General features: G+C 43.9%; 2 protein-coding genes across 2 annotated transcripts; both read right to left on the reverse strand.

Moving 5' to 3' along the window:
* Positions 1–9,364: 9,364 nt before the first annotated feature.
* On the reverse strand, positions 9,365–22,953 carry Serpinc1 (serpin family C member 1). The gene is made up of 7 exons (XM_040739187.1): positions 22,720–22,953; positions 20,159–20,528; positions 16,750–16,965; positions 15,152–15,289; positions 12,331–12,721; positions 11,388–11,452; positions 9,365–9,616 (listed from the first exon to the last, which is right to left on the reverse strand). Exons 1-7 carry the CDS (start codon positions 22,758–22,760, stop codon positions 9,440–9,442), a joined length of 1,398 nt encoding a protein of 465 aa, XP_040595121.1. The 5' UTR covers positions 22,761–22,953; the 3' UTR covers positions 9,365–9,439.
* A 458-nt stretch (positions 22,954–23,411) lies between these two features.
* On the reverse strand, positions 23,412–25,940 carry LOC110341116 (small nuclear ribonucleoprotein G-like). Its single transcript, XM_040739126.1, has 3 exons — positions 25,877–25,940; positions 23,686–23,751; positions 23,412–23,560 (listed from the first exon to the last, which is right to left on the reverse strand). The coding sequence occupies exons 1-3, from the start codon at positions 25,938–25,940 to the stop codon at positions 23,463–23,465; spliced, it is 228 nt and encodes a 75-aa protein (XP_040595060.1). The 3' UTR covers positions 23,412–23,462.
* Between the last annotated feature and the right edge of the window lie 387 nt (positions 25,941–26,327).

Below are 26,327 nucleotides of genomic sequence, written 5' to 3' on the forward strand. Positions count from 1 at the left end.
AGGGAGGGTGAGGCCCTCCATGGGGGTGTCCATAGTCTGTCATTTCATCCAGGGCAGGGCCTGGACCCTCCCAACATTAGGTTTTTAATAACCTTTCATGGTCAGTTATTAGTGCCATTGAAGCCATTTATTACATCTACTCTGGGGCAGTTAATGATCTAGGAGAATGAGACAAATACTTGAGACTCATTTTATTAGTTACTGCCTTTCCTTGAGTTCCTTTTAAAGCAGTCATTCCTTTTCCACTTTGTACTGTGATCCAGGTTTCGAACCTTCACTGTAGTTGCTGTGAAACCATGATAGCTATACCGGCTGAGCCAAAAATGCTCCCTAGGAAGTAAAAAGCTCACCGTTTGAAATTTTGTTTTTTTTTCTTTTTTTGAAACAGCTGTATTTTAAGATTATAAATATGTAGAAAATTTCTATGATAGGGTTACTAAATCATTTTCAGGAATTTCTGTTGTGTGGCTACGTATCATATTGTTGAGACCGTAAGAGGTTCTTCTACTGAGGTCTTACATGTGTGTCTGGTAAAAGTTCTAACCACTGAGCTACACCTCCAGCTTATGATAGTAAACGTTTTACCTACTTGTTTTATTTCATCTCTATCTCTACCACTTCTCCTCTCATGTAATTTTGTGCTGAAAGATGAATTGGTTAATCTCATTTTTACTGCTTTTCTTACAGGAAAGTCAATTACCCAATTTTGTGTGTCATTAGTCTATGTTACTAGCCTCTCTCATTCAAAGTCACAGGTCATTGAAGTTTTTTTGAGGCTGGAGTTGTCAGATTTAAAATGTTTTATGTAAACCCCTGGTGACTTAAAGTAACTAGACTGAAAAACTGTCCGGCACCGAGAAGACGGTAGAGAACTGTGCTCTACTCATTATCCCTTATCAGTACCCTTTCAAGAGAAGGAAGGTCTGAGGTAGCACGTGAGTACATTCCCAGAGAAGTAGCTGTAAAGGCTTCTGACTTGTCATTCCTGTTCTTGTGCAATATAATGATCTCTATTGCTGAGTGAGGCCTAGGGAAATAGAGGGGGACTAGGAGCCAGGTACTTAGAGTGTCGTTAGATACTCAGAGGTAGAGTGGAGACTAATTAGATTTTATCATGTAAAGACTGGGAGAAGTTTTTAGTGAATAAAAAAATAGAACTTAAAACTGTTTTTAATACTCATTTCCACTATGATATAATCTATCTCTGCCCTTTTTTAGAGGGAAGGGGGAGTTCGAGACAGAGTTTCTCTATGTAGACCAGACTGACCTGGAACTCACAGAGATTCCCTGCCTCTGCCTCCCTAGTGCTGGGATTAAAGGTGTGTTCCACTGCTGTGCAGAAAACTCTGCCCTTTTTGACAGAGAAACTTTGAAATAACAGTCCTAGGAAATGGCAGTTTTACTGTGATAATCTATGTTATGACTCACATATTGTTATCTAACTCATTGGGAACTTCTCTGGAATCTTTGTGGTCTGGAGGTTGGAGTCATTGGATGGTTGCATAGAAAAAGAGAGCAAGATGAGAAAAGGGAATCATAGATTGACAATCTTTCCTTTCCTTTCAGCGTCATAGTACGACGTCCCAAGTGAGTAGACTCTACTTGAGGGTTAGAGTTCTGCCTTTAGCCTCATCTTGAGCAGATGCTGATGACAATTGAGAATGGTCTGTTTCCTGTAAGTCATAGAAACCCAACTATAGTGGTTAAGAACCACTCAAAACCAGAGATGCTATGCAGGGAACAAAGTTTAAATGTGTTTCCTCTGGAAGCCAAATTACTAGAGAGGTCACTCAAAGTGTGCTGGAAACACCTCTGAAATGCTATCAGATGGCAAGCATATTTAGAATTTATATGGAGTTTCTAGTATTTTTACAAAAATAACCTTTAAGTCTGGAAATGAGTCTTGTTTTTTAATGAGCCTGTTTTCTTTTTGGAAAAATGGCTCAATAAAAGTATCACTAAAGATTTCAATTGTATATGCATGTGCATTTAACACAGAGTGGTATACTGAAGATAGTTCATGCAAATAACTTTTATGGGAAGTTTAGCTATTTTCTTAATGTCTTTTTCATAAATGTATGTTTATAAATGTATATACTTACCCACCTTGATCTTGGTAGCATAGAAGTAGCCATTAGTTATGTTATACTAAAAATTAAACTCTTGGCAAAGTAGGTTATGAGAGCTTTAGTTAACTTTGTATTTGGGTTAAAAAAAAACATTTCTTGCACTTTCTGTTTATAAAGATGTTATAACAGTTAGTGCGGCTGCTTTTTTTTTTTAGAGCCAGCAGATGTAAGTATTAAAGTGATATATATGCTTAAAGCCCTCAAAGAATATGTGCTTATAGCTACCTGAGAACGGTTAAAAATCAATGCACAGAATATAGCCTGAAAGCAGCGGTTGGGATAAATATACTATTGCTGTGAATTGCAATATATTGCTGAGTTGTCAGGTATATGTGTGTGAATTATGTATATGTAAGGAAAATATGTTTAATGAAGGCACAGATAAGTCAGTGTAAAATATCCTACCTCCTGCTAAATACTGAGCATATTCAAGATTGCCCTGTAGCCCTTGGACATGAGCCTGATTCCCCAGCCACTCTAACCCCATCCTTTTTTATATACGTTTCAGCTTCTCTACCTCTGAGCATTTCCCTGAAAAAATAAGGTGTAGCTTTCTAAAGCAAGCAGAGGAAAGTTAGAGTCAAAAGACAGAGGTTACCACGCAGATGTTACTATTAGATCTGTAGTGCCCAAGCCACACACCTGTCTGGTAGAAGTGTCTAGTAGAGATAGACGAGAGGCTTTCTTGGTTTTGCTCTCTGTGCTACACATAGACAGAGTTTTACTATGTTACCTAGACTGACCTCAAACTCTCCATTTTCCTGACTCATCCTCCATTTTTGCTGTCCAAGGACAGAACCCCAGGCCTTGCTTTGTAGCTCAGGCTGGCCTTGAACTCTTACTGTTCCTTACTTGGCCTCTTGAGTGCTGCCACTTTCGGCATGTGCTTTTTGTATTTGTTCTTAAAGATGTCCCCAATTCCTTTGAATGATGTGAAACATCACTGCTTTCATTGCTGTTTGCAGTTTATTTTGTAGGTACTGGAATTTTAACTCCATTTTTCTGACAATGAGCCTACTACCAATGGGTATACATGACAAGATTTTTGTAAGATCTGTTTTGCTTTTGATTACTCCAAAGAGAGATGTGATTTTTTTTTTTTTTTTTCCGAGACAGGGTTTCTCTGTGGCTTTGGAGGCTGTCCTGGAACTCGCTCTGTAGACCAGGCTGGCCTCGAACTCACAAAGATCCGCCTGCCTCTGCCTCCCGAGTGCTGGGATTAAAGGCGTGTGCCACCAACGCCTGGCTGTGATTTTTTTTTTTAATGCCAATAACTGTGGTAATAGTCAAGATTTGGATTTTGTACATGGCAGAAAAGTTCAGCAGTAAAAAGCCACCTAATCAGAACTGATTTCTCCTTGAGGTAGTAGTTTCCAATGCCAAATCAGCTTACCTACCTCTTAAACATTTATTACTGCTGAGGAGTAACTGTTGGCTCTAACAACTATCCTGGAATGATTTCCATCTTTTCATTCGAATGCTCTGTCTGGGTTATAATGTCTAAAAACAGGAATTTTCTGGTTAGAAGTGGAAATGAACGAATTATCCATTTTCAGATCTTTAGGGTTGCCACTTTTTTCTTTTCTTGTGACATTAGGTAGGGTTAGGTAGAGAATACAGATAATGTGAAATTACCAGTAGGCAGAGAAGCATTCCTTGTAAGTGACTGTGAGTAGTTTGTGAATAAATCCAGTATGAGTTCTCCAGGGAGAAAGATGGGTAAAACACATTGTGTCTGTTCACTACAACCGTTTCATTGCTAAACCATAGAGTCGTTCTCAGTCTTGTAGCCATGCTAGTATTTCAGACTCAGGAGTTAAGTTGTGCTTAGGAAACTTTCTTCCCCTGGATTATTATTGGTGCAGAGAATCTTGTCTTAGGCCTTCCACCTGATGTCTTGCTATCAATTGTACTTTTAAAACACATACTTAATTAAGTCTTATTTAATAATACTTTATTGTCAGTGTTGTTGCCTTTTTGGTCAAACTGATTTATTTGGAAAGGGGGGAAAAAAGAAGTTCCCAGGTGATTTTCTAAGTTACATTACATTCGTGACTCTAGAAGGAAACAGATTTTTACCCTCTTACTCTGGCTTGGATGAGCATTGCTTTTATGTTGTCTACTTAAAAATCATTTGAAACCCTTCCAGACATTCACATTTGACTGGTCTGTTGTATAACTTGGACTTTAGAAAGATCCCTAAGAGTGAAGTGGGAATTCAGTGTGGCTTCGCTGGAGAGCTCCTACTTAGCATGTACTAGCCCCGGGTTCATTTCCCTGAACAACACCAATAGAAACCTGCCCAAATGGTTCTGATGTACAGCCAGGATAGACTTTGTGAGTAGTCATTCATGGTCTTGGGCAGGATAACCTCAAACTAGTATTCTCTCTTTCCCCAACTCCCAAGTGAAATGAAGGTTGAAGGTGGGTTTTGTTCATTTTTTTGTTGTTGTTTGAAAAGAGAGAAAGAACTCCTGGGAGTGGAAGGGACTCTAGGAGAGAAATGCCTGAAGCTAGTTTTCTTGTCCAGGTATCTTTGCTGCTATCCCAGGCATGCCTCTTGGCTTAAAACTAGCAATAGCCAGAGCTCAGACTCATTTGTTTCTTCTCAGAGTAGGTGTGGAGGAAAATGTTACCCTCATCCACTATCCTCTGTGCCAAATACAAAGTGTGGGTAAGTAAATAAAAGCAGTTTCCAAGGCCTGTTCTCTAGAGTCCTTTTCCTCTGTGTACGTGATGAGTGCAGATTGCTCAGTTCTGATAGCTAAAATAGAGCAGCACTTGAGTGTATTGTAGAAATGCAAAACCAAGCCCAAGCTGTCTGTGGCTACTTTTCTTTGTAAATTAAACAAGCAGTGTTGCTGCTTAATGGAGAAAAGAAAAATCCTGTCTTGGGTGAGCATAACACTTCTGATTACCTGTCTCTTAACCTGGTAGGATTTTTTTTGTCAGTCGACTCTTACTTTTCCTTAGCTGTTTCTGAATGAAATGAACTAGCCAAGGCTTAAATATTTCTGACTAGTATGTGAAATTTTAACATCTTTGTTCTAGGATGTTAAAAGACCTAGCCCAGTAATTCCCGAATGAGATTCCATAGTTTCCATTCTTACCCTAAGTAGAAGAGATGTGTAATGACATGACCGTTTACTACCTGCCTGTGACAACCTTACACATGGTAATAGGGCAGCAAGAGTTGTTCTATCCATCAGCCATAAAAAATGAAAACCACTTTTTCTAGCTGCTGAAAGAAATGTGTGCTGCAGGGACTGGAGAGATGGTTCAGCAGTTAAGAGCACTTAACTTCCAGAGGTCTTGAGTTCAAATCCAGAAACCACATGATGGCTCACAACCATCTGTAATGAAATCTGGTACCCTCTTCTGACCTGCAGGGATACATGCAGGCAGAACACTGTATCCACAATAAATAAATCTTAAAAAAAAAAAAAGAAAGAAAGAAAAATGTGTGCTGCAAAAGCAAGTTCAGTGTAGCAGACTCTGAGTAGCCTAGGCACATGGAAAAATAGAAAATTCTGTTCGTACATTGCTCATAAGTAATTAATAATTTGGACTCCAAGAAAAGCTGGGCTAAGGAAAAAGTTGGTGAGAGCAGAGGACTAATTAGCATCAAAATATGAACTTTTGTTCTGAGTAGCATTAAGGCCTTGGTGTTGATTGGTGTAAATGCTGCAGCATCAGAAACCCAACTGCCTCCCTAACATTAGGAAACTTAGCTGGGCGGTGGTGGAGGAAACTTGCTCAACACTTGCTGGTTTTGAGTTACCGTGGAAAACCCTAAGGCTGGAGACTGTTGTGGAGTACCGTGAAATTTGCTGAACTTTATGCAGATTATACCACACTGGATTTAAAGATCTGAAGAGACAAAAGAGGAAGCTGGGGAAGTGGTAGTAAAAGGAAATGTTTCAACTTTTGATATTTTGAGCAAGGGATAAAAGAATTTCTACTACAACTGTAAAGTCAGATTATCTTCTGCCCTAATGAATTAATTGTTTTGCTCATTCATTTATTCATTCTGCCTTCCTTGTCCCTGCCTCTCTTTCTTTTCTTACTGGATATTGAACCCAAGAATCTAGAGCATGCTGGGCAAGCATTCTGCCACTGAACTATATAACTGCAGATCCTAATTCTTTCTGAAACAACTAAGCAACTGCTGGTCTGTCACAGTGTGACCTTGCTCATCTCCTGGTCCTCAGTAAAAGCAAGTCATTACGAACTATAGGCCAAGGAAGTGAGTGCACTCTCAGTCCATTAGCTCTTCACCTGCTGTGGCCTTTTCACAGCATCAGCCTGTTGCTTTGTTTTGTGTTCTAATGGGCCCAATGACTTTCTTCCCTTTAAGACATTGTAAGAGCAGCACTCTAGCCTTGTGCTCTAGCATGCTGCCTAAGTGAGGGAAAAGAGCATTGGCCAAGCACTTAGATTTCCTGGTTTCTGTCTTTAAGGATGGGGCTCCCTCAGGCAATCGCTGCCTCTAAGGCTGAGGGTTGAAAAAGGAAAGGCAGTGCAGCAGAGATCTGGTTTCTTCAGATGGACCTGTTCCGAAGGAACTCTACCTACCCTTCTCTATGGTGCTTATTTCATGGGTGACAGCTGTCTCCCTTACCTGTCCCTGGCACTGTGCCTTCCTACTGGTCACTGTGAAAAGAGATCACACTGGACTCAGAGGCCAGAATCCAGGACAAGATCCTCTTCTTGAGCCCATTGCGTCTTCATACAGCTTCTAATGTAGCATTATCTTCTCTTTGAGGACTTCGAGGTTTTTCTTCCCAAGAAACAGTAAAATACTTACAAGAAAACAGAAAAGTAGATTTGACTTATAGCTGTCCCATTAAGAAATCACAGAAAGATTTCACTTCAGCTGCTGCTGAGTGACAGCAAGGATCAAACTGTGGTCTCCTCCTGTTTCTGAAGCTGACACAGTAGCGTTTGTAAGCAGCACTCACCTAGACAGTTTCCACAGCTGTTCATCAAGGACAATTCATATTGAAACAGACAATCACTTTCTAAAACATTAGTTCTGGACAGGAATGGGATAGATTATTTTTAACTCTAAGAATTTACCAGTCTGCTTTCTCCCTATGAAAAGAGTCTTAACATTTTTGAGATTTGTGTCTTTTATCTGCAACAATTACTCCTTTAGTAGTAAAGATGCCTCAGAAAAGAATGCCCTGGAAGCACTCCCACATCAATGAGAACGCTAGGCTGGCTGTGTGCATCTTATCTCCTAAGACTTTGCTTTTTTGTTGTGACCTTAATTATAAGTATCTATATATAGCAGTAGGCTTTTCTCTCCCCAGCCTCTTTTAATCATCGCTTAAATGTAAACCCTTCCCCTTTACTGAAAAAAAAAAAAAAAGTATGCACTTTAATTCCTAAAGAGTGTGGCTGTTCCTGGCCCTGAAGCCAGAACTCAGGAGGAGAGCTGAAGAGGGAAAACTCTTGCCAGACCAAATTTCTTTGCCGTTACTCCCTAGTGCTGGAGATTAAGCCCAGGGCCTTACACATGCTAGGCAACTGCTGCCCCAGTCACAAATATATATATATATATACATATATATATACACACACACACATTTTGGTTTTACGAGACAGGGTTTCTCTGTATTGTTTTGGAGGCTCTCGGTCCAGCCTGGCCTCGAACTCACAGAGATCCGTCTGCCTCTGCCTCCCGAGTGCTGGGATTAAAGGCGTGCGCCACCACCACCCAGCCAGTCACAAATATTTTAATGTGAACACAAATTACCATCTATTTTTAAGCTGCCCCCAGGCACTCTCTGCCAAAGGGGGAAAGAACCAGTTTAAAAAAAAAAAAGAGAGTTCAAAATACCCTGTTTTTGGAATTGAATTTTTCCTGGGGAAATTTTTATTTTATTTTGATTTATTTTTTAGCTACCAAATTAGAAAAAAACAAAAACTTATGTGTTGCTTTGGGGTAAACTTTTCTTCTTTTTTTTTTAAATTAAAAATCAAGTGAAACTACAGCAATGCTAAAATATTATTCAGAATTATGTCACATCTAAGTTAAGTACTAGATTCGTTTCCCCTTAATTTGACAGGTGTCCTCAGACTCTCCTCCTGTAGATTCTGACTCTCCCCTGGTGATAAGCCAATAAATAGTTCTTGGAGGGATAGCATGTCTCCAGAGCCCTGTTGTGTTGGGGAGGGGGGAGGGCAGGAGGGTCAGGGGAGGGAAATTCAAAGAAGAATTAAGTTGTGGGTTTATATAAACATATTTAAAGCAGTTAGCAAAAGCTTTCTCATTGAACAGCTTTAAGAACAATGTGAATGAAACCTTAGCAACTTGGTTAGTAATCTGAAAAGTCTATTAATGTATACTTGAAATTCTGTTTGCATAGAAATGCATTTCCTCTTTATTTTGACACTGTGTATAAGAACATTATGCATGTGAGTGGTTTGAGAAATAAAAGGTTTAATACTCATATTTGAATCTGTCTTTTCTATGTACAGGTTAATTAATTCATTTATACTCGTTTGGGATGTTGTAGTATGGTAGGAATACTGAGAATTTAAAGTCCCTCCACCCTTTCAAGGTGCTTGCAATCCTCCAAGATGAAATAGTAATATATTTACTCCCACCCCCACCACCCCACCCCCGAGACAGGGTTTCTCTGTGGCTTTGGAGGCTGTCCTGGAACTAGGTCTTGTAAACCAGGATGGTCTAGAACTCACAGAGATCCGCCTATCTCTGCCTCTGGAGTGCTGGGATTAAAGGCGTGTGCCACCACTGTCTGGCTCTTTTTTGTTTTGTTTTGTTTGTTTGTTTTTTGATTTTTTGAGACATGATTTCTCTGTATTATTTTGGAGGCTGTCCTGGAACTCACTCTGTAGACCAGGCTGGCCTCAAACTCACAGAGATCCTCCTGCATCTGCCTCCTGAGTGCTGGGATTAAAGGCGTGTGCCACCAATGCCTGGCTACTGCCTGGGTCTTTACCTCTTATTTTTATGGTTTTCTTTTCTGCTTTTTGGCAAGAGGAAGTCATCTTGAGATAGGGTCTCTGACTATGCAGCCCAGCCTCAATGGCCTCAACTCCTGATCCTTTCTTTGCTTCTGTCCTAACAAAGTGCTAAAAAATATAAGTATGTGCCATCATGGCTGGCCTCTTACCCTTTATTTACCCAGAAGTTGTTGCCCCAACATCATCTTATCTGTGCTTCAGTGTCTTGTCTTCATTTAAGTGGTAAAAGTCCATTGTTGTGAGGTGGCAGTTGTATTTATTTTTACTACTATTCACAAACACCAAAATAGGAAAAGGTGCAAAGAGTAAGACTATTAGTTCATACAAGGATTAGCCACTCTCCCCATGAATATAATAGTGTTCAGAGCAACTTCCCTTATAAGTACCAGGAAGGGCCTGTTGGCCTTGAAGGTCACCCTGTTGGGGTTCAGTGAACGGCCAGCAATCACGACAGCAGTACTCGCTGCTGCTTCACTGCCTTCTTCATTCACCTGCAAGTCACATAGGAAACAAACGTTAGCTACCCTTCAGTCCATCATAGGCACGTACATCACACATAGACCCTGAGGCTCCTCAGACTGCTAATACGCTTGGACACAAATGGTCCCCAGCAGAAGCCTGCTCATCTTACATCCAGTGGATGTAATGCACTGGCCTCATCCAAAGCCTTACAAGAGTTCCACAAGTATAATTCCAGAACTAGAAGCCACATTCTGGTAACGTGGCTGAACACTATTGGAGAGCATTGTTTTGAACCAACTGCTAAGAGAAATTCAGGATCAAGATCTACGATCTGTAATTGAAAGAGATTCACTTTTGAAGCATTAAAAAAAATGCCAGGTATAACTACTCCAAACAGCTATGCAGAACCTTGGCTTATGAAAAGACAGTCCTCTAGTTAGATGACGTTTTTCTTGAAGTAATAACCTGAGAAAACAGTATTTGAATGACACATCTGAAGGGCTGCCTTCAGAAAATGTCTGACAATTGCTAACATTACTGTTACTGATTTCTTTGGGATAGGATATTGCTGTGTTCTCCTGTCATTCAAGATCCTCCCTGTTAGCCACCTACTCTGGTTTCTTTTCAACACTCTCACTATGTACCCCTTGCTGGCATTTAGCTTTCTTTATAGACCAGGCTGAACTGGAACTTATGGCAATCCTCCTGCCCTTGCCTCCTCTCCTTGGCTCATAAGCACTGTGCTTTGGGGGGTTGGTTAATGGCTTTTCCCCTTTCCCTTGGTTGTCCCACATTCATTTGATTCTCATCCTAGGACTGAATGTCCAAGTAGTGTGAAGATAAGATTCAGCCGGCTCAGACCTCCTATTCCTCATCCTGAGCTTGGATCCTACATTTAGTTCTCTGGTGCCATACTCTGAAACTTTCTGATTGCAACCTTTTTTTGCAAACTCAAGTCCCCTGAACTTTGTCTAACGTTGGCCCATGTCCTTCCTCTCAGTCTTATCTTCCAGGAAGAATAGCCTACACCATTGGACCTCAAGCCTGATTGTCTGTGAAGATCCCCTGTGGATCTGTACAAAGCCTCAGATTCTCAGGCCCTACCCTGGGTCTCCAAGGGTAAAGTTCTCTATCTTAACGCTATGGAGCCACACCTCAGTATCTGAGAACCAGAACTACAAGCTGCAACGCCCTACTCTAACACACAGTTCTGTGCTCACCTCAGTTGGGGGAAGACAATACTCTATTGCTAAGCGATACTCCACTGTTTTCCTCACTGGGATGTCTCAGATCTCAGCACACTATTGTGTGTAGTTACTTCATCTCTCAAGTCAACATGTGCCTGCCTAACTAGGCTTTCTGAAATGCTGTGTATCTCAATAGTTGTAGAACACACCTGGGGACACTAAGGTGCCCCACTCTCATTAGTAGCCCCTTTCTTATGCTCAGTTGCTCTTCACCTACTTCACTTAAGCAATGCCCCTCCCCATCTGTCCAGATTAGATTTATCTTTTACCCCATACTTTCCGTATTCCTGAAACACCCCAGAAAACTCCCTCCCAGTGGCCTTTCCTGGCTCCTTTTCCTGAGGCTACCCTCTAACTCTGCTTCTCTGGCAGGAGAGAACGCCACACTAAGGCAGAAGCTTCAAGCTTCTCCATGTGTACATGACTGAAGGAATACTGCAAACTTGCCTCTCCACAGCTCTGTCCTGCTGCTGTCTCTACCATAAGAGCGTAGCAGGAAACTCCAAACACTGCAGATTGATAAAAGACCAAGGGTGGAGGGAGACGGACTCACCTCAAGAAACGCTTTGTGGAATGCGTCAGAGACGTAGAGGTCATTCCTGCCTTCTGCAACAATCCCTGGGAGGAAGAACAGGGAAGGAGGTGTTGTGACTTGGCTCCAGGCCACACAGGCGATCAGTCTGAATGAAGACACCCTGCTGGGTGGTTTGAGAAAAAGAATGCTGGGCCCCCCTAGTAATAACCTCCATCCTTTCTATGGATACCCCTTAAAAAAGGAGGTTTTTGGGCGACTTTGGCCTGGGGTCTTGTGAATTTAATCTCATGTTAGCTTCTTGGGAGAAGGTGGAAGGGTGGGACTCTGTCCCCATCATGTCTCCCCCACCCCACCCTGAGACAGGGTTTCTCTGTGTAGCTTTGGAGCCTATCCTGGCACTTGCTCTGTGTAGACTGGTCTCAAACTCTCAGAGATCTGCCTGATTCTGTCTCTGCCTCCCAAGTGCTAGGATTAAAGGCGTGTGCCACCACCACCCAGAAACTGATCCTGGGTCTTCTGCAATAATGATCCATGCTCTTAATTGCTAAGCCATCTCTCTAGCCCCTATTTTATTTTACTTTTCAGATAAGGCCTTGTTAAAGAGCCCGGGCTGGCCTAGAATACTATCTTCTGCCCACCTTCCAAGCTCTGGAATTATAGGCATGTCCCAACATGCCTCAATTTTAATGTCTGTCTTTTTGAATTCTAATGCTTTTCAAATCCTTCTCTATGAGATACAGATTCATAGGATAACAGTGCTGGCTGGACTTCTGGAAACAAGAGCAAACACCCCCATTCCACAGGGGGGCTGGGAAGGGCAAGAGATTGATCTCCACAGCTTATCTCAGAGCCAGGATCAGAACCCAGACTTGACACTCTTTTTGTATGTTCCTCAACTCTCCCACATTTGGTCAAGCCTTTACCTTGGAGTAGAGAAGGGGCAGTTCTCTCCTGTACCAACCTGGGAGTTGGGCCTTATCAGGGTTGAACAGATCAACAAGGCCCATGTCTTGCAGCTGCTCCTTTAAACTGAAGCTGTCCTCGTTGCGGAAACGGGGCATATGGACCACAAGCATCATCTCGGTCAACTCATCTAGCCACTCCTGCAGCAGCTCTGGGGTGAGTTCCTGCTCCACCTTGGCCAGGCTCTTCTCAGGCTTGGGCAGGATGAGCACCATGGTGATGTCATCCCCCTTGAAGGGCAGCTCCAGCACCTGGGTGCCTTCTGCCACACGCTTGTATTTGAATTTGCCTTCCTGGTACATCATAGGCACTGGGCATGACTGCCCATCAACCTTGTAGAATTGCTCCTTCCTTGTGTTCTCAGGGCTAAACTTTGATTTCCACAGGCCCTGAAAGATGTCAGATTGGAGAATCATAAAGCAAGAACAAAAATATCCTAGCAGAATATTAACTGGTATGTGACATAATGATATTGTCTGACTATATCAACATACAAATGAGTTAGAAAAACTAGATATGTGTTAAAAGGCTAATCATTATGCCTAATAATTGCTTCTGTGTGTTTCATTCTGTTTTTTTTTCTATACGTGTCAGATTTCTAGCAGTATTATTATTATTTTACATTTGAGAGGAGGGGTGTGCTATTGTGAGTGTGTGGCCATCAAAGGACAACTTATCAACATGTAGGCACTGGCTCTTTCCTCCTATCATGTGGGTTCCATGATGGAAATCAGGTTGCCATGGCATGGTGCCAAGCACCTTTACCAGATGAGCCATCTCAACTTAGCATTGATTTCTTTTTTAATCAGAAAAGTCCAAACCCAAGAATAGCCTACAGTCTTCTTTGCAAGTTCCTTCTGTCTTGTGTTGTCTGCTGTTCACCACCTCTTTCCCAGTGACAACCTCCAGAGCTCTGTGCTCTGTTCCTGATGAGTCAGAGGCCAGACTCAGACAACAATTACAGGAATTTGCCTGGAAGTCCTGCCAGGCAGAGAATACACCCTGGCTGGCTTCCTGCACCATTCCTTATCATTTTCTGGCTCTCGGCTCTTTCAATAAGTGATTTAACTCTTTTGAGTGGTGGTTTCTCAGAAGTAAGTTAGGCATTAGAAAGAGCCAGTGATTTAGAATATGACTGTGTACTCTAAGGATGTACACATACTCACTAAGCATTTCATGTGTGTTCACCCACTCTGTCCCTTTGCTAATCTTTTTTTTTTTTTTTTTTTTTTTTTTTTTGGTTTTTCGAGACAGGGTTTCTCTGTGGCTTTGGAGGCTGTCCTGAAACTCGCTTGGTAGTCCAGGCTGGTCTCGAACTCACAGAGATCCGCCTGCCTCTGCCTCCTGAGTGCTGGGATTAAAGGCGTGTGCCACCAACGCCCGGCGCAGTATGATTTCTTTGTTGTGAATCTTGACTCCTTGTTTATAAGTGTATGAATTCTTGTAAGTTACTGGAGAGTTACTGGGACTTTGCTATGGCCTGCTTTCTATAAAATGGTAATGAGGATTCACCTGCTTTATAAGATTAGCAAAGGGGCCGGGCGTTGGTGGCGCACGTCTTTAATCCCAGCACTCGGGAGGCAGAGGCAGGCGGATCTCTGTGAGTTTGAGGCCAGCCTGGACTACCAAGGGAGTTCCAGGACAGCCTCCAAAGCCACAGAGAAACCCTGTCTCGAAAAACCAAAAAAAAAAAAAAAAGAAATCATATTGCATAAATGGCCCAAGGTCTCACTTGCAGTGTATGAGGATCAAGAGTGCTAATAAATAGCAAGTTGTTCCATAAACTGTAAAGGGTAACACGCTGTGGAAATGCTCCCTGCTGTTCTGGAGGAGAGGGAAATCCTAAGAGGCAGAGTGGTTGACACTAGCAATGACTGGCTAAGTCGCTGGGCCACAGGGAAAAAGGAGGAATGCAAACAATGCATGTCTAAGGAAGGATAAAAAATGTGTGTCACCATGGGGGGGAGGGCCTAGGCCCTGATGATCCCCCATGAGAGGCCTCACCCTCCCTGGGGAGCAGATGGGGGGCATGAGAGGATGGGAGGGATAGGGAACTGGGATTGATATGTAAATAACATTGTTTCTAATTTAAATAAAAAAGTGTCACAATTCCTGCTGCTGTGCAGGGATGATCCTCCAGAGTGTTTAGTGTTTATGGTTTCTTCTCCCGCTGTCTTCTCCCATTCCTTCTCCAATGTAATCAAATTGGAGTAGTCCTTAGAGCCTGGACTCTGAGGACAACAAGCCCTGCATGGTCACATCACTGGCCCCTTCTTAGTCTGAGGTGAGCCCAGCACCCACAGTTTCAGAATCCCAAAGAGCTGTGTACAACAGAAGTTGCTCTAGGCAGTGGAGAAATCCTTCAGTAAAATCATTTTGTCAGCCAAGTGGTGGTGGCACACACCTTTAATCGCAGCACTCGGGAGGCAGAGGCAAGTGAATCTCTAGAGGCCAGCATGGTCTACCTAGCAAGTTCCAGGAAAGCCAGAGCTACATAATACCCTGTCTCGAAACTGGAAAAGGAAAAAAAGAAAAGAAAACATTAATTGAATTGCAGAAATTGTCACACAAGTGCAAATGCTTGTCACCATTCATACCTGGAAGGATAGTGGGTTGTAAATTCACATGCTCTGTCCCAGCATGGGGACATTACTAAGCCCCTGGACCTCTGGGCTCTTGGGAAATGTATATGGTTGCCTAGACCATACGTGGGCCATTTCTCAGGAGGGATCTGACTGCACATGCCCAAAGATGTGGAAGAAGGTGAGCTTAATAGTGAGGGGGAGTCCCTGGGGTCTCTCCAGGACCAATTGGAGTACCTTGAAGTAAATGGTGTTAACCAGCACCAGGGCTGTGAATTCGTTGATGGCTCCTTGGGGGATGACGTCTTTGATGCGGCCTTCAGTCTTATTAGCTACCCAGTTGTTGATGGTCTTTCTGGATGACTCTGCATTTTCCTAAAGAAAAACAGGAAATAATCCTAGCACCTGTGCAACTCAGCTTTGAATTTCAGTTCCCCCAGCAGAATGTATTTTGTTCATCATTTCTCTGCTCTTTTCCAGTGTTTGGTTAAGAAGCCATCACTGTAACCCACACTGAGGAAGCTTCACACATCTGATACACTGTCACTGATGTTTTCATATAGTTAGTATTTTGTGGTGCCAGCAGCCAAACCCAGGGACCAGCCCACTAATAAATGTTATAGGAAGAAAAAGGAAGAGGAGACAAAGGATCAGGAAAGATGAAAGAGGACTACAATCTGAAGGACAGAAGGTACAGTGTTATCTACCCTGATTCTGGAAAACCTAAATTCACAGAAGCATCATTTCCAAACATGGTCTATGGGAAGTAATGAGTGATGGCATGTGTAAGAGGACGGGAGGGACGTGTGACCTGTAGTCAGGTAAATTTAGAAAATGCTGACTGGCACTCAGGAGGATCTCTTGTGAGTTCAAGGCCAGTCTGGTCTACAGAGTGAGTTCCAGGGCAGCCAGGACTACATAGTGAAAGAAAATGCTGACTAAATGAGGCTGTGGTGGTTTGAATGAAAACAGCCCCATAGGCTCAAACATGTGCTTGCTTAGTCCCCTGCTGATTAAGAATTTTTGAAAAAGAGTAGATATGTCCTTGTTGGAGGAGATATGTAACCGGGAATCTACTTTGAGGTTTCAAAAGCCTATACCAGCCCCAGTGTCTCCATCTCTGCTTGCTTGTGAATCAGGCCCGTGCCTGCCTATCTGCTGCCAAGCTTCCTGCTATGGTGGAAATGGACTAACCCTCTGAAAGTATAGTCAAACCCCAATTGAATGCTTTATTTTATAAGAGTTGTTGGTCGTGGTGTCTCTTCATAGCAATAGAACAGTAACTAAGCCAGAAGTCAAAGTATTTCTTTGCTGTATTTCTTCCTCAGAACACTTTTTATAGGCTTGTGTGCTTCCAAGGGAACATGTAACATGTGTCATGAAGCAATTTATTTGTCCATGACATATTTGAACTTGGCAGATGAAATGTAAAGGTAATTCCTTATATAAACTTCTTCAGAGTAACCTCTGTAACAGAAGACATGAGTACCTTGCTCTCTGAAGTCTTAAGGGTCAGTGTTCCAAGCATTTTGATTTGTCCTCAGCTTCCACCCACTGGCAAGTAAAGCAGTGTTCATTTGGATCTTATTTCTTTCTTTCTTTGTTTTTTTTTTTTTTTTTTTTTGGTGTTTTCAAGACAGGGTTTCTCTGTATTGTTTGGGAGGCTGTCCTGGAACTGGCTCGGTAGACCAGGCTGGCCTCGAACTCACAGAGATCCGCCTGCCTCTGCCTCCTGAGTGCTGGGATTAAAGGCGTGTGCCACCAACACCCGGCCTGGATCCTATTTCTATCCCTTCTCAGTATGAGCGGAGAGGACTCTTAGATCCACAACTCACCTTGAAGTCCAGGGGCTGGAGTTTGGCTCCATAGACAACCTCACTAATGTCCTGATAGGTCTCATTGAAGGTAAGGGATTTGTCTCCAAAAAGACGGTTGGCTGCTACCAAGTTAGAGGACTTGTTGGCTTTTCGATAGAGTCGGCAGTTGAGTTTGGCAAAGAAGAAGTGGATCTGATCAGATGTTTTCTCTGAGATGGTATCAAATTTAAAAACCTATAGATGACAAAAGAAAACAGTAGTAGGTATGATTAGGCACCCAAGTTACCATGGCTGGACCAACAGCTCAGTAGTTAGTTCCCTCCATCCAGGACAGTGCCTGGTTCAGCATAAACACTTAGCTCATGTTTTGAAAATGACTACACAAGAAAAAGAAGAAGAAAGGATGGGAAACATAATGGGGAAAGATCAAAAGACAGGAATGGTGCCTGCTCTCTCTGTAGAACAACACAGGGTACTTGCTTTCTGACTATGAAGGGAGAAGTCATCTTAGTAATTCTGGACAGATAAAGGAACCAGAATAGTGTGTCTCACTGTAACAAGCGTTTCCACCACATCTACTTTGGCCAGTACCTTTTGAGGCTTTGGAATCCTGTTTGTAGAAACCAAGGAAGGCAAAGATTGTGTCAGCAAGGACATAAATGAACCAGAATCAGTCTTGGAGTCAAAAGTGACTTAAAAGTCCCCATACCAGTCAGAGCCACAGAAGCTGTCATAGACCCAAACAACCACCTTCTTCACCATCATGCAGTGGTGAGGCTGCCCCTCCCCCTCTGTGCTCTGTCCTCTAATATGTACTCTGTGCTTGTGTGTGTGTGCTGTGTGCACATGGGTATGCACGCACATGCCTGTTGGGGTCAGAGGGTGGTGAATGAATGCCTCGTGTATGTGGGTGCCTAAAAAGTCAGAAGAAGACACTGGATCTTCTGTAGCAGGAATCCCAGGAGGTTATGAACTGCCGGACATGGGTGCTGGGAATCTACCTTGAGTCCTCTGAAAGAAAAGGGGGTTCTTTTAACTTCTGAGCGATCTCTCCAGATCCATCTTTTCCCCTGTGTGAGACAGGATCTCTCACTGTCCTGGAGCTGGCTGATTGAAGTAAGATGGTTGGTTGCCTGTCTATCTCCCTCTTTCTGGAATTAAAGCATGTGCACAATGCCCAGCTTTCTGTACACAGAGCCTGAAGAGCAAACTCAGGACTCACTCATGCAAGGCAAGCACTGTACCGCTCTCCCCAAGTTCCTTTTTAGCACTCTTTTGATTAAAAGCTCTGTGGGTTTCCGGAGGGGGGGGGGAGGGGGGAGGGGGAGAGAGAGACATACACATACAGAGAGAGAGAGAGAGAGAGAGAGAGAGAGAGAGACCTTTTTTTTCTATATGTGACAATGAATGTTTGGAAGATGTGTAGAGGACATGTTTGGATTAGAAGTGATATTCTGTCTATATTTCTTGTTTTTATTTTGCATTGATAGACTTTAAGTCAAGAGCTCTGCACATTACTAGTCAAGTGCTCTACCAGTGAGCCACGTCTCCAGCTCTTGCTTCTTTTTATAGGAAGGGTCACATTTAAGCTCACATTTGGTGGCAGAGATAAGAACATAAGGGAATGTTTGAGGCTGATGCCAGTGTGTGTGAACCTTACTGATAGGCCCCAGGAGGCAGCATTTGAGGCAGGTGATGTGCTGTCAGCTGCCATTCACAAGAGCATCAGGAACACACTCGCTGTGTTGGCGACAGGGAAGAAGCAGAGTAGAGCCTCTAAAAGCCAAGCCTTCTGCTGTGGAGTGGAGGTGTGCGTTACCTCACCCCCAAGTCTGAACAAATGGATGAAGTTCAGTGGAAACCAGCCACTTTCGTAGAGGTAAACCTTCCTAATTTGCAGAATTCAGTGTCTTGGATTCCCAGGGCCACTGCATGCCATGCTAGAGGCTCTTCTGCCTCCCTGGCATTTTGTTTCCAGAGAGAGAGATTCAACCTCCAAAATGCTCTTTGTCTTTGCTGCTTCGCAGCTTCGTGGGGCCCAGGTCTGGATACAGACAGCACTAGAATCTACCAAGAGCCAGTCTGCTTGAGCCAGCAGATGACAAACTGTTTTTCCCTACAAGGGCAGGAACTAGAGTCTTCACCGAGCATATGGCTCACCATAGAGGTAGTGTTTGAATATATATGTATATATGCATATATATAATCAAATAAATGAATATACAAATAACTGGGCATAGTACTACACACCTGTAATCCCAGAACTTGGTAAATAGAGTCAGGGGGACCACAAATTCAAGGACAATGAATGAATGAGAGAGAGAGAAAATGACTGAAAAGAGAAGTTGTAACGATGGCCTTCTCCCATTTATGAATAGTACATGGCAAGAGGGGTCAGTAGGTACAAGCACTTCTTGTCAACCCCGACAGACTGCATTTGACCCCTAGAACCCACAAAAAGCCACCTGAGTGCCTTGCATCTGTAACCCCAACACTCCCATAATAGCACTGTGGAGAGTAAGGGCAGGAGAGTCACCTTGAAACTTATAGGGCAGCTCTCCTGAACTATGCATAGTGTCAGAAACGAGAGATCCTCCCTCAACAAGGAAGGAGAGAAATGGCTCCTGAAAGTTGTGGGTGGGGGGACTGGAGAGATGGCTCATTGGTTAAGAACATTGGCTACCCTTCCAGAAGTCCTGAGTTCAATTCCCAGCAACCACATGGTGGCTCACAACCATCTTTAATGAGCTCTGATGCTGTCTTCTTCTGGCATGTAGGCACTATGTGTAGATATACAAAACAAATTTTTTTTTTTTGGTTTTTCGAGGCAGGGTTTCTCTGTGGCTTTGGAGGCTGTCCTGGAACTCGCTTGGTAGTCCAGGCTGGTCTCGAACTCACAGAGATCCGCCTGCCTCTGCCTCCCGAGTGCTGGGATTAAAGGCGAACAAATATTTTTTTTTAAAAAAGAAACATGTCCTCAGACCTCCACACACTTGACACAGCATGTGTGCTCTCCCTCAAATAATAATAAGTAAAATAATTTTTAAATAGGAGAGAACAGGAAACATTTTTTGAAAAATAGTCTTGGGCTGGCGAGACTGCTCAACAATTAAGGGCACTGGCTGCTCTTCCAGAGGACCTGAGTTCAATTCCCAGCACCTACATGACAGCTCACAACTGTCTCTATGTAACTCCAGTTTCAGGGATCTAACAGACACATATGCAGGCAAAATAATGCACATGAAATAAATAGTAAGTCATTAAAAAAGAAAAATAATCCCAACACATGAAATAGTGATTCAAAGAGAATGATAACCCACAGTGAGATCACCTACACAATCTGATGTGTTAGTTTAGGCGTCATTACACATAAAGAAGCAAGAGATGTACCCCAGCAAGGAAAGAGGTAGAGGGCTTGACACTGTACCTCCATTAGCTGCTTGAGAGTGTCATTACAGGCACCCAGCTTGGTCATAGCAAATGCCGTGGAGATGCTCAAGGGTGACAAGAAAATGTTGTCATTGTCATTCTTGGAGTCTGCCAGGTGCTGATAGAAGGTGGTGGCAAATCGAGAATTGGCCTTGGATAGTTCCCAGACCCGACGATTGGTGGCCTCTGGGACTTTCTGCTCTAGGCCATCTTCATCAGTGGCCTTCTTGGTTGGAGATCGGTAAATGCACATGGGGTTCATAGGGATGTCCCGGGGCTTTGCTATGCAGATGTCATCCACAGGGTTTCCATGACAGATCACACAGTTCCAGGCACCAATGAGTAGCAGGGAGAGGAGACATACCTTCCTACAAGGGGACAGAACAGTGACTGCCTATCCCCACTGGCCAGCACAGTCTTATCCCTGAGAAACACAGGATTCTGGCCTTTGCACGTGAGCTAAGCATCACTGTCCAGGAGAAGACCAGTCCTAGGCTCCTTCACAGTTGTATTCTGGATATATGTGTGTGTTTATGCTTGGAGAAGGAGGATGCAGTTTCCTTTGATAAGTGGAACACCCACATGTGTCCTCTGGAGAGTCAGAGAGCAAAGGGAGCCACCTGAAAGTGTTCAGGAGAGTCCCCAGACATGGATGGAATGTAGCCCAAATCTTAAAGGCCAGGAAGGCTTTGACCAAGAGGATGAGAGAGTGAATGCAGCCAAGGAAGCATCAGGGATGACGATTCCCAGATCCATAGCTCCAGCCTGAACTCTGACCTCCAGATTGACTATTGACCGGACAGTCCTGTCTGGAAGGCCTGCCGATTCCATAGTGAGATCTGACTGCTGAGCTGGTGTTCTCAGCACACACCTGCTCTTCCATCCTTCAACCTGTGGATCCTGACACCAGGCCAGAAACCTGAAAGTCACCCTGGATCCCTCCCCTCCTTGTTTAGCCTGATCCCAGATTCAGTTAAGGCCACTTCCTTGCTCTCTGACCTTTACTGCCTCTGCCTGAGTTCTAGCCTCATTCTTTTCTCTGCCTTAGTTCTACCCTCATTCTTTTCTGTCTCCTGAATTTTTTAAATAGCTACCAACAGGGGTCACTAAAAGTAAGGATAATCTCACTTTGATGGTGCTAGGGATTCTATTTCTTTTTTTTTTTTAAAGATTTACTTATTTGTTATGTATATAGATAATGTTCTGTCTGCATGTTTGCCTGCAGGCCAGAAGAAGACATTATTACAGATGGTTGTAAGCTACCATGTGGTTGCTGGGAATTGAACTCGGGACCTCTGGAAGAGCAGTCAGCACTCTTAGCCTCTGAGCCATCTCTTCAGCCCTGGTACTAGGGATTCTGATAGTGTCTCAGTAGCCTAGACTGCCTCATCCTCACTATGTAGCTAAGGATGACCTTGAACTTGTGGTTTTCCTACCTCTGGATCCCAAATGCTAGAATTGTAGGCATGTGCTGCCATGCCTAGCTTGATACTTTTCTAAAATGAAATAGTAGCCAGGTGTGGTGGGGTATATACCCGAAGTCTCAACATTTGGGAGGCTGAGATGGGAGGGTCAGGAGTACAATGGCCTGGACTACATAATACCTCAATTTAAAAAAATGTACTGCGATTAGCGAGAGAATTTGGACACTCAATAAAGTAAACTAAGAAATAAATTCTCCAGATTATGTCTGTAGCTAAGACAGTGTGGGCCAGGCTATTGAGTCTCAAGAAGGGAGTCTGTTCCTGGGCACTGAGTCTTTCCAGTCCCATTCTGGAAGAAAAAGTCAGGCACAGAGTACAGAAAAGACTTGCCGAGGTAGTCTGCTCGGTGGGAGGGGAGGAGGGGTGCCGAGGCTGAGGGCAGGCAAAGGATACATGGATTCTTGTGTGGTCTGAAACCAATTCTACAGTGGGAGAAGAGGAGATGGAAAGGGAAAGAAGGAACCAGGGTGACGAGGGAGGAGGGGTGAGGGAAGGGCAAGGAACTATCACCCCATCTCCATTGCCTTGTGTTTCCCATTTTGTTCTTCAGGGCATTTGGAAATGAGAGTGGAGACGGAGGGGGCACAGTGGTCAGGCTGCCCTCACTTCCAGCTTCCTTCAACACTCAAATCAAGGAGGGTGTGGAGCCAGACGGGCAGTGGTGCATGTCTTTAACCCCAGCACTCGGGAGGCAGACACAAGAGGATGTCTGTGAGTTCAAGGCCAGCCTGGTCTACGGAGTGGGTTCCAGGACAGCCTCCAAAACAATACAGAGAAACCCTGTCTGTGGGAAAAAAGAAAAAAAAAAAACAAGAGAAGAAGGGTGTGGAATCCAGGGAGGAGTCCCTCTGTGAAAAGGGAACAGGGCTTTAGGAGTTAGTCAGACGTCCCTGAGACAGGGGGAACTGAGTAGGAGAGAATAGCAAATTAGACGGCTGCCCACCTCTTCCCATGGGGGAAACGGCATCTTTGACTTAACTACCAGGGAGAGGACCTGGTCAGAGGTCATCCTTGTGAGTTCTTCAGAGGTCAGGAAACTCAGCAAGAGCTGACAGAGGGATAGCCCACCCCTTACCTCGCTCCAGCGGCCGCGCTTCCTATCCCATTGGAATACATGGCTGACTCGCTTCTACAGACACTCACTCTGAAAGCTGCTTCTTCCCCTAAATCTGACAGAGGTCCAGAGGCCAGGTGGGGGAGGGGAGGGACCTGGTCAGGAGAGGGCTGAGGTCAAAGGCTGATGACCAGTTAGTTCCTAGGGTTAAGCAAAGCATGGAACTCAGTGTTGTTTAATTAGTAGAAAAGCTAAAGTTCAGTCAGGCCTAGGGAAAGTGTAGCCCCCCTTCTTGCCCACAGCCATTCATTCTCCTGTCACCTTTATGAGGAAAAAGGGAGAACATGGAGAATTCAAACCTACTTAAGAGGTACCTGACTCAGGAGGGCTCTGTAGGAAAAAAAATCTAATTAATCAAGTCAGGAGATCACAGAAGTGGAGGGATGCGAGTGGGAACAACAGCTTTTATTGCTCCCTGCCTCACATGGGCTGGCCACACATTTGTTATGAAGCTAAAGTCGACCTTGAACTCCTGCTCTTCCCGTTCTACCTTCCAAGTGCCAGCATTACAGATGTGAGCCTCTGCAACTGGCTTCCTTTACTGTGAGCAAGGGCAGCAACTATTGAAATATTTCTTTCTTTTCTAATCACAAAAGTTTATTTGGCAACGAAGTTTCATATGAAAATGTACACAACCCAATTCTAGACCACAGTCAACAAGCCCTCTGGGGAGAGATGTGTATTCCCCTGCTGAGAGCCATTGTTTAGACTCTTTCCGAGCCTTTTAGCATGATGATGCTATTTCCTCGGATGACCACCATTCTCATGTTATTCTGTCGCCCCAAGTTGCCATCTCCACATACTTTTCAATCACAAGATTCATAAGGGCCAGACAGTGGTGGCGCACGCCTTTAAATCCCAGCACTCCGGAGGCAGAGGCAGACAGAACTCTGTGAGTTCCAGGCCAGCCAGAGCTGTTAGAGAAACCCTGTCTTGGAAGATTCATAAAGGGATCAAAGTCCCATAGTATTCCTTGTACATGTCTGCCACCATTTTATTTTTTATTTTAGAAACACTCTTATTTACATATCCATCCCCCCATTCCCTTGCCCTCCCACTTCCTATGCTTCCCATCGACCCCCCACCCCACCCCCACCCACTCTCCAGGGATAGTGAGGCCCTCCACGGGGGACCATCAAAGTCTGTCACATCATTTGGGGGGGGGCAGGCTTTCCTTTCTGTATCTGGGCTGCAATAGTATCCTCCTTAGGGAATGGACTCCCAAAGTCCATTTGTGCTCTAGGAATAAACATTGGCTCCACTGTTACAGGTTCTATAGACCGCCTTGGCCTCCTAGCTGGCACCCACATTCAGAGGGCTTGGTTCAGTCCAATACTGGTTCCCCCTCTTTACGACTAGGGTCTGTGTGTTCTCATTAGGTCAGGTCAACTGTTTCTGTGGGTTTCTCCAGCACCATCTTTGTTCATTTGTTCATCCCTCCTCCCTCTCCGCTACTGGATTCCAGGAGTTCGGCTCAGTGTTTAGCTGTGGGTGCCTGTTTCTGCTTCGATCAGCTACTGGGTCAAGGTTCTAGGAATGGTAACCAAGGTAGTCATCAATCTCATTATAGGGAAAGGGCATCAAAGGCAGCCTCTCTACCACTGCCTAGATTCTTAGTTGGGGTTATCCCTGTGGATCCCCTACCATTTCCTCTGTGCCAGACCTCGCTCCAAACTTATACTGGCTCCCTCTATCAAGGTATCTCCTTTCTTGCCCTCCTCTATTCCTCCCCTGTCTCAGTCCTCCTGTTCTCCATCCCCCCCTTTTCTCCTGAACATAGCACCAGTAGCACAGACACTGAGGTCAACAATTAATAAATGGGACCTCCTGAAACTGAGAAGCTTCTGTAAGGCAAAGGACACAGTCAGCAAGACAAAACAGCAGCCCACAGAATGGGAAAAGAACTTCACCAACCACACATCTAACAGAGGACTGACTGATCTCCAAAATATACAATGAACTCAAGAAGCTAGCCACCAAAACCCAATTAAAAAGTGGGGTGCAGCCAGGCGTTGGTGGCTCACGCCTTTAATCCCAGCACTTGGGAGGCAGAGGCAGGCGGATCTCTGTGAGTTCGAGACCAACCTGGACTACCAATCGAGTTCTAGGACAGCCTCCAATGCCACAGAGAAACCCTGTCTCGAAAAACCAAAAAAAAAAAAAAAAAAAAAAAAGAAAAAAGAAAAAAAGTGGGGTGCAGAACTAAATAGAGAATTCTCAATAGAGGAATCTAAAATGGATGAAAGACACTTAAGAAAGTGATCAACATCCTTAACCATCAGGAAAATGCAACTCAAAACAACTCTGAGATACCATCTTACACCAGCCAGAATGGCTAAAATCAAAAACACCAGTAACAAGCCGGGCGTTGGTGGCTCACGCCTTTAATCCCAGCACTCGGGAGGCAGAGGCAGGCGGATCTCTGTGAGTTCGAGACCAGCCTGGACTACCGAGCGAGTTCCAGGACAGCCTCCAAAGCCACAGAGAAACCCTGTCTCGAAAAAACAAACAAACAAACAAACAAAAAAAAAAACACCAGTAACAGTCTATGCTGGAGAGGATGTGGAGAAAGAGGAACACTCCTCCATTGCTGGTGGGAGTGCAAACTTGTACAACCACTTTGGAAATCAGTATGGTGGTTTCTTAGGAAAATGGGAATCAGTCTACCTCAAGATCCAGCAATTCCTCTCCTGGGCATATACCCAAAGAATAGACATTCATACAACCAGTACATATGTTCAACTATATTCATAGCAGCATTATTTGAAATAACCAGAACCTGGAAGCAACTAGATGCCCTTCAACTGAAGAATGGATAGAAAAAATGTGGTACATTTACACAATGGAGTACTACTCAGAGGAAAAAAAACAATGAAATCTTGAAATTCACAGGCAAATGGATGGAACTAGGAGAAACCATCCTGAATGAGGTAACCCAGTCACAAAAAGACAAGCATGTCATATACTCACTCATATATGGATTTTAGACATAGAGCAAAGGATTAGCAGCCTACAATCCACACTGCCAGAGGAGCTAGGAAACAAGGAGGACCCCAAGAGAAGAATGCATGGTCCCCTGAAGAAGGGGAGCATGGGGGAAGAGAGGAGAGTCTGCCACCATTTAACTTCAATAACTTCTTGTTCATCAATTTCTTCAGTTCAGCGTGGGGGAGTTTGTTCATGGTGACTTCTCAATAGGATCCGCGGGAATCAAAAACTATGTTTGATGTTTGTTTTTGAGACAAGGTTTCTTTATGTAACCTTGGCTGTCCTGGAACTCACTCTGTAGACCAGGCTGACCTCAAACTCAGAGATCCACCTCCCTCTGCCTCCTGAGTGCTCAGCCCACACCATTTCTCCACTTCAAAATAGTTCTTCAAGACCAAACAAGCCAAGTTATGTCTATGTGTGTTATTACTAATATTTTTAGTAGTTTGGGAGGCGGTGTAAGTACATTCAAACCAATGGAGATAAAGGGCTACTAGGTCTGCTTTTCTCTTGTAAATAGCCAAAAATCCTGTCACCAAGATGGCAGTTACTGTGTTCAGTGTTCTGGAATGTGAGGACTT

This window comes from Mesocricetus auratus, unplaced genomic scaffold (assembly GCF_017639785.1).
Source record: "Mesocricetus auratus isolate SY011 unplaced genomic scaffold, BCM_Maur_2.0 Super-Scaffold_100676, whole genome shotgun sequence".
Lineage (NCBI taxonomy): Eukaryota > Metazoa > Chordata > Mammalia > Rodentia > Cricetidae > Mesocricetus > Mesocricetus auratus.

Excerpts from the sequence above, each read along its gene's own strand:
- Serpinc1 (XM_040739187.1), bottom strand. The coding sequence starts at position 22,760 with ATGTATTCCAATGGGATAGGAAGCGCGGCCGCTGGAGCGAG. Across the intron at positions 15,290-16,749 it reads TCCAGCCCCTGGACTTCAAG|GAAAATGCAGAGTCATCCAG; the intron begins GTGAGTTGTGGA and ends GTTTTTCTTTAG. Across the intron at positions 11,453-12,330 it reads TGATAAGGCCCAACTCCCAG|GGATTGTTGCAGAAGGCAGG; the intron begins GTTGGTACAGGA and ends TCTTCCTCCCAG.
- LOC110341116 (XM_040739126.1), bottom strand. The coding sequence starts at position 25,940 with ATGAACAAACTCCCCCACGCTGAACTGAAGAAATTGATGAACAAGAAG. Across the intron at positions 23,752-25,876 it reads GAAGTTATTGAAGTTAAATG|ATGGTGGCAGACATGTACAA; the intron begins GTGGCAGACTCT and ends ATAAAAAATAAA. Across the intron at positions 23,561-23,685 it reads TATGAATCTTCCAAGACAGG|TATGTGGAGATGGCAACTTG; the intron begins GTTTCTCTAACA and ends GTGATTGAAAAG.